The sequence below is a fragment of the Tachyglossus aculeatus genome, chromosome 18, assembly GCF_015852505.1.
Source record: "Tachyglossus aculeatus isolate mTacAcu1 chromosome 18, mTacAcu1.pri, whole genome shotgun sequence".
In the NCBI taxonomy this organism is placed as follows: Eukaryota; Metazoa; Chordata; class Mammalia; order Monotremata; family Tachyglossidae; genus Tachyglossus; species Tachyglossus aculeatus.
In genome coordinates, this window is record NC_052083.1 from 16,887,559 (window position 1) to 16,901,039 (window position 13,481).

At 39.7% G+C, this 13,481-nt stretch overlaps 1 protein-coding gene across 1 annotated transcript in view; it reads right to left on the reverse strand.

Moving 5' to 3' along the window:
- The window catches only part of ABCA13 (ATP binding cassette subfamily A member 13), a 249,825-nt gene that overhangs the window by 116,592 nt on the left and 119,752 nt on the right, over positions 1-13,481 (reverse strand). The window contains exon 41 of the mRNA XM_038760086.1: positions 6,681-6,786. Within this exon, the coding sequence (XP_038616014.1) occupies positions 6,681-6,786 (106 nt within the window). The remainder of the gene's footprint in view (positions 1-6,680; positions 6,787-13,481) is intronic.

Consider the following 13,481-nt stretch of genomic DNA (forward strand, 5'->3'; position numbering starts at 1 on the left):
GAAGCTGATGGTGAGGAGTTTCTGCTTGATGTGGAGATAGATGGACAACTACTGATGCTACTACTAATGATATTTAAAACTGAGCCGGGAAAGACCAAATTGTGATACTAGTTACCTCTTGTCATTATTCCGCTTCTATGAGATCATGCAGTCTACATATACTTTCCAACCCCCTAGACCGTGAGCTCCCTTGGGGGCAGGGAAGGTGTCTACCAACTCTCTTAATAATCGACTATCCCAAGCACTAAGTACAATGCTCTGCACACAGTAAACTCTCAATAAATATGATTGATTAACTGATAAGCTGCCCCTGGGGTGTTTATGGGTCTGTGCTCTGGTCACTGTGTCCACTACCTATAGTTCCCAGAGGCTCTCAAGGTCAATAACAGTGCCACAGAATAGTTCAAACATGCTCACCTACCAGAAGAAGAAGAAGAATATTTGCTATGTGCAAAGCTCTGTACTAAGTGCTGGGATAGATACAAGATAAACAGGTCCTAAATGGAGCTCACGGTCTAAGTAAGAAGGAAAATGTGTTTTGAACCCCCATTTTGCCGATGAGGGAACTGAGGCACAGAGAAGTTAAGCTACTTGCTCAAGGTCACACAGCAGGTACATGGTGAAGCATGATTAGAACCCAGGTCCTGAATCAATGATGTTTTTAGATGCTTATTTTTGGCAGAGCATTGCACTGGACTACTGGGGAACAGGCTGAAGAAGTGCAAATTGTGAAAAAGGCAAGAAAAGAAGACAAGAGAGAAGGAGAAGTAGCCAAGAAGAGAGAGGGGCAGAGATAGGGGAAGCAGCATGGTTTAGCGGAAAGAGCATGGGCTTGGGAGTCTGAGGATCTGAGTTCTAATCCTGGTTCCATGACTTCTCTGTTGTGTGACCTTGGACAATTCATTTAACCTCTCTGTGCCTCAGCTACCTCCTCTATAAAATGGAGATAAAGACTGTGAACCCCATGTGAGATATAAACTGTCCTAACTGATTAGCTTGTATCTACTCCAGTGCTTAGTACAGTGTTTGGCACAAAGTAAGCACTTAACAAATACCATATGTAAATATCAATAGAGGAGAGACAATAGATTATAAATTACTGTAGGACAGGGATTGGCTTGTGTCTACTAACGTTATTTTTTTATGATATTTGTTAAGCACTTATTATATGCCGGGTACTGTTCTAAGCTCCTGCTCTAGATGATGGTGACCTTGATAGCAGCAGAAGCAGAGGCATGGAGTCAAGTATGGTGCAGTGGACCTGAGTTCTAATCCCTGCTCTTCCTCTTGTCTGCTGTGTGACCTTGGATAAGTCACATAACTTCCCTGGACCATTCCAATTCTCTCACTTCCTTAGACTGTGAGCCCATGTGGGACAGGGACTATGCCCAACCTATCTTGTATCTCCCCCAGTATTTAGTGCAGTGCTCAGTGCTTAGGAAGTGCTTAACTAATACCCCAACTACAATTACTTTTGGCATAGTAGCAGAGGCAGGAGCAAGATATACACTTGTAAAACATAGAAGCTTCATGTCTATTTTCCACTTGCCCTTCCTCAACCCCAAACCTAATCTTACAAGGCAGAAAATTTCAGAATGAATAAAGCACGCAGCATATTCCATGTATTTTAGAGCCACTCATTTTTGTGATTCTTTACCCTGCCTTTCCCCTATCAAGGCTGGGAAGGTGTCAAGGAGCAAACACATGACCTCCACAAGTGTTCAAACTTTGGGAAGGCTTTGGCTACAACTTTTGTGAATACTGGACTCTGGTAGTAACAAATACAACTGAATGAATGGCAGAACTGCCTTATCAACAAAGACCCTGAAAATGTCTTCTTTAACCACACTGTTCTTGTATTTTTATGGCACTCACTGTTGCCCTTGTGTTCTTATATTTTTGTGTCTTGATGTATTTAATCGTTTCTCATCTCAACACCTCCCCAACCTCTAAGATTGTGAGCTCCCCTGAGAACCAGAGACCAAGTATTATTGATCATCATTCATTCCCAGTATTTAGTTCAGTGCTTTGCAAAGAGTAGACACCCAGAAACTACTACTGAATGAAATAACAGGTGCAGGTAATTTGGCTTCACTGAATAAATGAATGAGAAACAGCCACTCACACATTCTAGATGCCTTAGGGAAAACTCCTCCTCCTTTGGCCTACATTTTTCTGCCCCAGGAGAAGATAGTAGGGTGGACAGTTTTCAGTGGACTTTCTCTGCCGGTGGTGCAAGGGCGCAGTATGATTTGTGAGTAGTTTACAGGTGCTTAGAGTAGAACCTGCAGAGGTCTATAAACACTGCAGATTACTCAAATAGGCATTCTCCTTTCAGAATACCAAATTCTGGCTTTCTTAACCCTGGATGACTGTGATAGAAGGTATTTCTTCTGCCAGTTGCTGCCTGATCGGAAAACATAACGTTTTACGGTTTGGGATTTTATCATCATCCATCCATCAACCAATTAGTAGTATTTATGGAACACCATATATAATGGGCAGAGCACAGTAGGAATCATTTGGGAGAGTACACCCGAAGCAAAAGATGAGTCTCTGCCTTCTGCAGATTTACAATCTAAATCATAGATCATTTTCACAGATAACATGGACCCAATGCTAATCAAGGTAATGAACCATATAGAGGACAAAGGTATGGTGGTCTCAATGCTTCCTGCTTGTTGCTTAAAGAATATCAAGTTACAAAAGGTTCATGCATATACTAAGGGTAATCTAATGAGAGGCTTGAGCTGAGTGAGAAATTGAGCCCATCGACAGGAAGATTTGTTATCAAAATATTTCATTAGAGCCACCTTCACTAAGCCCAGTGGCAGATGGAACTTGCATTTCAACCTGAACACAACTATACAATGATATTCAGTAAAATTAATGAAATCCTTCAAAAGTCTCCACTTTGATCTTTATGTCTCTTGTCAAAAGGCCATTTCTTTACAAATAAAGAGTGGCGATTTCATACCAATATTTGCTGAACTATATTTTGTAACCAATGACCTATTTTTCAATAGGGCTTTGAATGATCTTCCAAACAGAATTATTTTATCTTCCAGTTATATGACTTGTGATTTACATGGTGGATAAAACAGCATGTCTTTCATGCCAGTATTTTATATTGTTCCTTTAAAATGCTGTAAACCTTTTTCTGAGGACCTTCTTGATTTACAAACATCACTCAATTTCACAGTACATTAGTTTTTATCACAACTTATTTTTTCATCTTCAACATATTTTCATTGCCTTTAATAAAGTAAACTAAATTTAGAATATGGAACATTCATTTTTTTAATGAATTGATGGATGTCTCTCATAAAGACTCCATCTAGCCATGTCGGTCACTCACTTCTGGACAGCTGTATGTTGATTTCCCATTCTTCAAAGGATTAAAATATATTTAACCCCTCTAAAAAAAAACTGTGAAAGGAGGATAAAGCCATGTTTGTGACAGAAATGCCGGAAAAGTAAAAAATAATGAGAAGCCTGCAATGGTCTTTGCTTGAAATATCTCCTTCTGACCATCAACTGTGTCAAACTGAATAATGTTAGTTTTAGCAAATGCAACCTTTAAAGAACTGGTCAACAGAAAATGTTAATGCTAAAACAATAGATTTGAGAATACAGCATTCATTATAGGAATAAAATGAAGATTTTTACTTAAAAGGGAGTATTAAATGAAATTTAATTCATTAACATTTTAATTGTAATGTAAGTCCTTTCAAATACAAAAATTGGAATGTTTTGTGTTAAATTATTTTGATAGACTTGTTTTGACTGATGGAAATGTCCTTTATTTCACTTTTTATTTTTTAAATAAATGAGGTGTCAGAGCAGTGTCCCCTTCTGGGGTAGGATGTGGAAAAGCAGTGCAGCATGAAGGCTGTGAACCACTGATTATTCTTTCCTTCTGAATCACTCTCTTCCTCATTTCATTGCTAAGCCGCCTGAGGTCTCAATGCTGTGCCTGAAATAAAGCCCATGGAGTCTAACCTGGTGTTTAATGCAGTGGTTTGCTCACCATAAACACTTGGCAGGGCAGGGAATGTTTCTGTTTATTGTTACATTGTACTCTCCCAAGCACTTATTACAGCATCGTAGCATTCAGTAAGTGGTCTGCTCACCATAAACACTTAATGCATGCTATGATTTCTCTCACTACTTTTATTGCTTCTAAATGGATCCATCAACAGGAAATATTAGGTTTAAGTCCTATAGTCAAAGCCATTAAGTAGAGTTTGATTCTCTTTGGATAATTCTGTATAGCAGAAAAGCACAGTTTCTGATGTCAGTTGTGACAACAGCACAGCAAGAGTGGTGAATTAATTCACTAAGTGCACTTACACTGATTGCAGTCTTCCCTTACTCTTCCTTTTTGTTCAAATGGTATTTGTTAAGTGCTTACTATATAGTAGCACTGTACAAAGCTCTGGGGTACATACCAGTTAGGTAGGACACAGTTCATGTCCCACGAAGTGCTCACAGTCTCAATCTCCATTTTACAGATGAGGTAACTGAGGCACAGGGAAGTGAAGTGACTTGCCCAAGGTCACACAGCACAAGGTCACACTTATTGAAGGCACATCTCCTCCAAGAGGCCTTCCCTAACTAAACCCTCCTTTCCTATTCTCCCACTCTCTTCTGTGTCACCCTGACTTGCTCCCTTCATTCATCCTCCCTCCCAGGACCACAGCCCTTATCTATGAACCTGTGATTCATTTATTTATATTAATGTCTGTTTTCTACTCTAGACTAGAAGCTCATTGCGGGAAGGGGTTGTTTCCGTTTATTATTACATTGTACTCTCTCCAGTGCTTATTACAGTGCTCTGCACACAGTAAGCATTTAATAAATATGATTGACCAACTGGCTGATAAGTGACAGATCTGGGATTAGAACCCAGGTCCTTCCTTCTCTCTGCCTTTCCTCCTCTTCTCTCTCTTTTTTTCCCTCCTCCTTTTTGCTAGACTCATTCTTCTTTGGCCCTTTTAATTATCCACCTTTTTAATGTAGCAAAATTTCTGAGGAAAGTGGGTATGGTCACAAGTAAATAACAAAATAGTTGTCATCATCTGCCACCCTTTGTACCCCACCGCTGATTTTCTTAATTATTTTGACTTCCTTTCCTACCTTCCTTCTCTCTTTCTCCATCCCTACACTGATCCTTGGGGACTTTAGTACCTATGGGAGATGATCTTGATGATCCTCCAGCAGTGACTCTTCAACTCTAGTGACCTCCGCTCCATTCCACCTCAGGTATAGCCTCAAGGAAAAAGTCGTCTAGGTGAGCATATCCAAAGAGATCTAATGGGTAAGACTGGAAGGAGGACTACAGAAGGGAGATGGTGAGGATTGGGCCTTGAAATCCACCTGGGAATCTGCTTCATCCCAAAAGTGTCTTATTCCAGGTTGTGGGGGAAGGAAAGGTATATTTGTGGGGACAAAATGTAAGTTCAGGACTCTGAGAAATGGAGACACTGATTCAGAGCAATTAGAAGGGCATTGTTAAAAGTAAGTTCCTTCACACAGCCAGGTTCTGGGAAAACTGTAATATCCTAGTTAAAGGGCATTATGTGGATTGGGTACCTGATGAAACAATAGAAAATACAGCGACAGATTTTTCTAAAAACACAGCTCATTTTCAAGGCCAGACAGCCCCCACATCAAAACGTAGGTGGAAGAACGTGAATGTAACTTTTTTAGACATCACTGGAAAACTCAACATAGGTGAGGTATGGCTATTTTAGGGTTTTACCTGATTTAACTCAATCTCTATCCTGGAATCATCTTTTTTTTAATGGCAGTTAAATCCAAGTAATCACCTAAACTGAGCAAAATTCAAGTTTTTCTTGACATTTTCACTGCCCAAATGGGCTGAAGCCAGTTAGCAAATCCATTCTAATTCCAGCCTTGTCAGCTTAAGTCAGTTCAGAGAATCTGAATTTTCAGTCTTTCCTGTTCTCGCAATCAATCTCCTGACAAACTATTCGTTCTTGTGGCTCTTCCCATATTTCTCCACTCATACTGCTCCCACCTTGGGAGGAGATGTGTTCTTAACAAGGCTAGACTATTGCATTAGCCTCTTCACTGGTTTCCCAACTCCCAACTTCTTCCCACTCCAATTTATACTTTACACTGTCACACACATCTTCACTTTGAAGCATTAATTGGCCCGCGTCTCTCCTCTTCTCAAAAGCCTCCTCTGGTTTCCTCCACCTCTCCACATCCAACAAAAAAACTCCTCACTATCAATTTCAAGCCACTCACCGCACTCACCCCCCGTACTTATCAATTCTCTTCCCACATTATTCAATAAATACCACTGATTAATTGATTGGATTGATAGTCCGCAACCCACTCTACTGGTTCCCCCCAAATCAGCTTTCTAGCTGTACCCTAGTTGAATTAATTTTCCTTGTCTCTTATCCAGGGAATGGATAGGGAGTTAAAACTACAGAGAACTAAAAAGGATTACTCAAGGTTCCAGGTCTTCCCAATAGCGCAATGCAAATGAGAATCTAGATATTTTATTCATCAGGGGAAGTTAAAGTGCTGCTTTACTTGTCTATCGTTTGTTTATTTCAGGGCAGACAGTTTCCATCTCTATGCACTGCTGGGATCAAATGTAATAGCTGCACTTTCAGAGATGAACGTGCAAATGTGGTACTTACTGTTGCTATAGGACTGTCCGATGCTGCTCTTGAAGAGGGGATCCAAGTCCACAGTCGTGGGAGTAGGTGATGTAATCTCTGGATCTTGCAGAAGCTTCAGAAATACCTTTTTAAAAGGGTAAAGTAAGGATAGCTCAGTTATTTGGGCATCAATATTCCAGTCATCCTGCTATTTGTCCTTTCTATTCCCACAATCTCTACTCGCCAAGCCTCCAAATATTGCCATTACAACCTAAATTACATAAATCACTGAGATGTCACTGCCAGTTTCACCTGAGAAATTACAATGGTTCTGCAGTCCTAAACCTACTCAAAATCCAGAAATCCTCTCATCAAAATTAACTCCATTTATTACCTCCTATAGATTGACTCTTCAAACAATAGTGCTAAAGAAATGCCTTAGGCTATTAGAAAGTCAGTTTTAAAAGAAATGCTTAGAGTCTGCAAATAGGTGACATCTCTTAGTTTTATCATTTAGAGGCTCATACAAAATACAAGCTACCATATTTACAATAGTTTTCTCTAAAGATCTTTTATGAAAGGATTCATATTTTTCTGACTGTAAAATGCGGAAAAATGGAAGTTTATCGTGACAGTTTCAGTTCCTTGTTGGGGATTTGAAAATTTTCAACTCCGAACATTTTGAATCCGGAATTAATATTTTTAGACCAGTTCTGAACAGATTCTTTCGGTCAATCAATCAACAGTATTTACTGAGTACAGAGAACTCTATTAAGCACTCGGGAGAATACAATAGTTAGTAGCCATGATTACTGCCTTCAGTGAGTTTACAGTCTAGAAGGAAGACAAATGCTAAAATAAATTTCAGGTAGGGAGAAGTAACAGAGTATAAAGGTATGTACATAACTGCTCAGGGTGGATGGGACAGGGAAGAGGAAAGGGCAGAGTGAAAAACCAAATGCTTAGGAAATGAAGACTCCTGTCTTAGGTGATGCAGAAGAGTTGTAGTGGCAACAATGATGGAAATAGGTCAGGAGATGAGATATTAGTTGGAAAGCCTCCTAGAAGAGATGTGATTTTAGAAAGGTAACTCCAGAAATTCTTAAAACAACTCTCAACATCAAATGGTAGCTTTCACATCAAAATGTAAAGCAGGATTGTGAAGGTTATTCACAGAGCTTAGCAGATGTAAAGGTGACAATTACTAATAAAAGACAGTTTAATATTACTACTCACTAGTAGTTAAACAAATGGTATCTGGATCTTATTTTTTCTAATAGAGTTTTATTGATATCCTTACATACAGGTTTGTCTATTTAATTCGGGATAAATGCTTCATCCTTCTCGTCCCTGAGTACTTAATTTCCTTTCAACTTATAAATAAATGGAAAATCCTTGTGCATCAGAATAAATCAAAGATGCTGAAATTCAAAGAAATTCACTGAAGCTTCCTCAAGTCAAAGGTTCATGGAGCTGGATCATATGATAAAAGGATTAAACCGTGAATGGTGCATTTCCACCATGTAGCCTGAAATACTGCTTGATAAGAAAAAAAAAATGCAATTTTTATTGTTAATAAGTGTTCAAACAATTTTAAATTCATTGAAAAAGTATGCAAATAGTTATATTTTCCTTAAAACACCTGCATCCTTGTTTCTTCAGAAAAAGAAGATACACACTCTAAAATACCCTATTTATTTTATCTTATGTAATTCCTGTCCATCTGAAACAACCCGCCATTTCCCCTATCTGAAATTTATTATGATGTGTTTCTCTTCCTTTAGACTGGAAACTCCTTGTGGGCAAGAAATGTGTCTACCAAGTCTGTTGTACTTTTCCAAGCTACAGTGCTTTGCACATAATAAGCACTCAAATACCATTGATTTTTATTTCTGTGTTTAAAAAAGAACTGTCCAGTAACTAATCCCCTAAAAGTGCAAATATGAGTTTGATGGATTGGGCCACTCAATCAATCAATGGCATTTATTGAAAACATTGCATTCGGGGCACAGCACATTACACTAAGAGTAATGATAATAATAACAATTGTGGTATTTGTTAAGCACTTGCTATGTACAAAGCGCTGGGGTGGATGCAAGCAAATTGGGTTGGAAATATTCCCTGTCCCACATGGGGTTCACAGTCTTAATCCCCATTTTACAGATGAGGGAACTGAGACACAGAGAAGTGAAGTAACATGCCCAAGGCCACACAGCAGACAAGTGGTGGGCCAAGGATTGGAACCTTCTGACTCCCAGGATCCCATGCTCTAGCCACTACATCATGCTCGGTAGACATGATCTCTGCCCATGAGGAGCTTAGTCTGGGGAGCTAAGGCTGTCTATGCAGGAGTCTTTTTCTTTACAAGTTAGAGCAAGTTTCACAAGCCCACATTATCATCATCACAATAACTGTTATATTTGTTAAGCACTTACTATATGCCAAACACTGCTAGCATGCTAATCCAAGCACTTATCCTATTCCTCCTTGATGATTTCATAAGCTTCCTTGCCGACGTTCCTCTTCCCTGTCTCTCTCCACTTCAGTGCGCACTTCACTGTGCTACCCAGTTCATTTTTCTATGAAACGGTTCAGTCCATGTTTCCCCATTCCTCAAGAATCTCCACTGGTTATCCATCCACCTCCTCATCAAACAGAAACTTCTAAATTTCTAACCTTTGGCTTCAAAGCGTTCAATTACCTTGCCCCCTGTTACCTTATCTCTCTGATTTCCTACTACAATCCAGATCAAACACTTCCCTCCTCTAAAGCCAACCAACTCACTGTACCTCAACCTTGTCTATCCCACCACGGATCCGTCACCTATGTCCTGCCTCTGGCCTGGAACTCCCTTTTCCTTCATATCCAACAGATGAGCATTCTCTCCACCTTCAAATCTTTATTAAAAGCACATATCCTCCAAAACTAGAGGAACAGCGTGGTCTAGTGGAAAGAGCATGGGCCCGGGGGGTCAGAGGACCTTGGTTCTAATCCAGACTCTACCACATGTCTGCTGTGTGATCCTGGGCAAGTCATGTAACTCCCCTATGCCTTAGTTTCCTCATCTATAAAATGGGGATTCAATATCTGTTCTCCTTTCTACTTAGTCTATGAGCCCAGTTTGGGACAGGGACTGACTGATGATTTTGTATAATAATAATGATGGCATTTATTAAGTGCTTACTATGTGCAAAGCACTGTTCTAAGCCCAGAGCTTTAAACATATAGTAAGCAATTTAAAAATACCACAATTATTATTATTATTATTAAGAGGGCTTCCCCATTTAAGCCCTTATTTCCTCTTCTCCCACGTCCTTCTGTGTTGCTCGTGCACTTAGATTTGAATCCTTCATTCACCCTATCCTTAGCACCAACGTACTTATGTACATGCACACATCTGAAATTGATATGCCAATATTTATGTCTGTCTCCCCTCTGAACTGTAAGCTCCTTGTGGGCAGGAGCTACCTACTCTGTTACAGTGAACTCTCCCAAGTGTTTAGTATAGTACTTTATATACAGAAAATGCTCAATAAGATTGATTGATTGATTGATTGATGGGGCTCAGAGTCTAACTAGGAGGGAGAACAGGTATTGAATCCCCAATTTGGAAAAGAGAAAACAGGCATAGGGAAGTTAAAAGACTTGCCCAAAATCACTTAGTATGTAAGTGGCGGAGTAGGGGTTAGAAATCAGGCCCACTTGCTTCCAGGTCTATGCTCCTTTCACTAGACCACGATGCTTTCAAGATTCTGAAAGCTCCTTCTTGGTTGGGATAAAATATTCTCTAATGCCAGAGTGACTTTCCTGTAGCAGAGTGAGAGGACTCATGATAGTTCTACAGTGAGCAAGCTGGGCTGAAACAGACAGATAAATCATCTTGATAATATTCAGCTGCATAGACATTCCCTAATTGTATAGTTATTTATTTTCTTACATGAGATGAACCAAACTAAAGATGACTCATTAAGAAACTTTTTCCCCAAGTCATAAAATATATTCTTTTCACTGGCAGAATCTTTTACCCTCTCATATAGACCTTGCGTTAGGAAGTTCCTTCTTTTGATTTAAAACTCACCATTGTGTTTACAATAGATAACGTATTAAGGTGATAGTATTTATGACAGGTAGTTAGGCACAAAATGCATTGTTATATGCTCTGGAACCAGAAAAATTGGTTGAAAAATAAAACTTTTTCCACAAACTAACACAGTGTACATATACACTACACTTAGCATGTGAAGGGGTAACTGATAAACCTTCCTCAACTGGTAAAATCATCAAGAATGTTGGAGGAAGAAGGAAGGAGCATATTATAAAGGTAAGGCCCTGTTATTTTGGGTCAAAGGGGAACACGGGAAACAAAAATCAATGCTACACTCACTACACTTGAAATTATGAAATTGAAAGAAATGCCTTTTATAAGAATACCTTTTTAGAGAAGCAGGATTATTCAGTGGAAAGAATCAGAGAACTGGAGTTCTAATTCCATCTCTACCATTTCCCTTCATTATCCGCTCTCCCTTCTATTTAGGCTGTGAGCACCAAATGGGAAGGGAATGTTTCTGACATGAGTAACTTGTGTCTACGTCAGCACTTAGTACGGTGCATCGACACTCCTTACCAAACATGAATACCGTTATCATTATTATTGTTATTATTAACAACATAAGTTAACACGTTGAAATTATTTAAGAAATACTTTGTATTTTTCTATTTTTGTTTTTCAAATTAGCATTTATTCCAACCTGGGTGAGATACCAGGGTTCTCCACAATATAGCCATGATAATAATAATAATAATGGCATTTATCAAGCACTTACCATGTGCAAAACACTGTTCTAAGCACTGAAGAGGTTACAAAGTGATCAGGTTGTCCCCCGAGGGGCTCACAGTCTTTATCCCCATTTTACAGATCAGGTAACTGAGGCACAGAGAAGTTAAGTGACTTGCCCAAAGTCACACAGCTGACAGTTGGTAGAGCCAGAATTTGAACCCATGACCCCGATTCCACAGCCCGTGCTCTTTCCATTGAGCCATGCTGCTTCTCAATGATGTGCTCCTTGAAAACATATATGCATTGTGGATGGATATATGTCAGGTATACTTCCCCAGAGAATTACAATCAGTTTATTAGGTTCCTTGGCAAAATCTGCCCTCAGATAATGACTGAGTTTAGAAATAAAAATGATTCTAGTCTCCTCCTTTGTTCCAAGCTTTGTCCCCTGTTTCCCTGTACTCCAAAACAAAACCCTCCTTTACTACTACTAATAATAATGGCATTACTACTCCCCATTCCCATGCTCTAGTATGTTTTTTATTTATTTATTTTTATTTTTCATTGCCCTGCCCCTCCCTACCCTTCTCCCATCTCTAGCCTCAGACTCTTCCAGAAAGGGCCTGGGAAAGGATATCCAGGAGCCTGCAGATGCCACAACACAGCCTGCTTCCAATGGAGAATGGGACCTATGAGGAAATTTTCTTTCCTCACTGTGACGTACACCTGCATTTCCTTTCCCAGTGCTTGGTACAGTGCATGGCACACAATAAGCACTTAATAAATAAATACTAATACTATCATCACTCACCTCTCAGGGTAGCACCTGGAGAGTTTCCAGTCCCCTACCGGTCTCAACTACGGGAGGGAGAGTCAAGCAGAGGCATACCCATGCCATTCTTAGCTTGGGCAGTGGCTAGCGAGAGAAAGGCAATCTGCTACAAGTCAAAACTCACCATCATCATCATCATCAATCGTATTTATTGAGCACTTACTATGTGCAGAGCACTGTACTAAGCGCTTGGGAAGTACAAATTGGCAACACATAGAGACAGTCCCTACCCAACAGTGGGCTCACAGTCTAAAAGGGGGAGACAGAGAACAAAACCAAACATACCAACAAAATAAAATAAATAGGACAGATATGTACAAGTAAAATAAATAAATAGAGTAATAAATATGTACAACCATATATACATAAATACAGGTGCTGTGGGGAAGGGAAGGAGGTAAGATGGGGGGATGGAGAGGGGGACGAGGGGGAGAGGAAGGAAGGGGCTCAGTCTGGGAAGGCCTCCTGGAGGAGGTGCTGGGCAGCAGCGGCATGGGAGAGAGAGTTGAGGGCGGAGACTCAGGTTTACTACATGGAACCACTTCCACATTTTTACCAAGAATTACTTTGTCTATACACTACCAGAACGATTGCGGTTGGAGTTGGGGTCTTCTGGGAGAGATGTGCCCATGGCGTCGCTAAGGGTAGGACACGACTGAACAGCATAAGACAACAACAACTATTATCACTATATTAGAAAGCCCTCAGAAGCCTTGGCCAGAAAGTTGATTTCAAGCATAATGATAATTACAGTTTTATTCTATTGATTCCCACCAGCAGGAATCTATGGGAACTACGATCCATTTTACATAGGGTAGCAAATTTTCTTCTTGGTCTACTATGTTTGACTTTGTTGCTACTAATCACTGAACATCTGATTGATTGTGCCAAAAATAATAGGAACAATTTTCTCTGCTCTTTTTAGACAGAAAAAATTCTCTTGGCACCACGTGAAACATGAAATTGTTTGAGGGGTGGCCTTTAGAACTAATGACAGTCTGACTGACCTGCTGGAAATAAATTGCAAAGGGGAGAATGCAATTTGCCAAAGCGGAAATTTAACTTTTATATAAACATTCTGTTTGAAAAGTCAGTTCTTTAATATGATCAAGTGCCTTTCAAAACAAAGTCAGAACAAGTGATACTGAGATGTCTCTGATTAACATGGGCAGTCCCTTGGGTCCTCCCTTTCCAAAAAAGTTGACTAATTTTCACTTTAAGAAATCTCAGT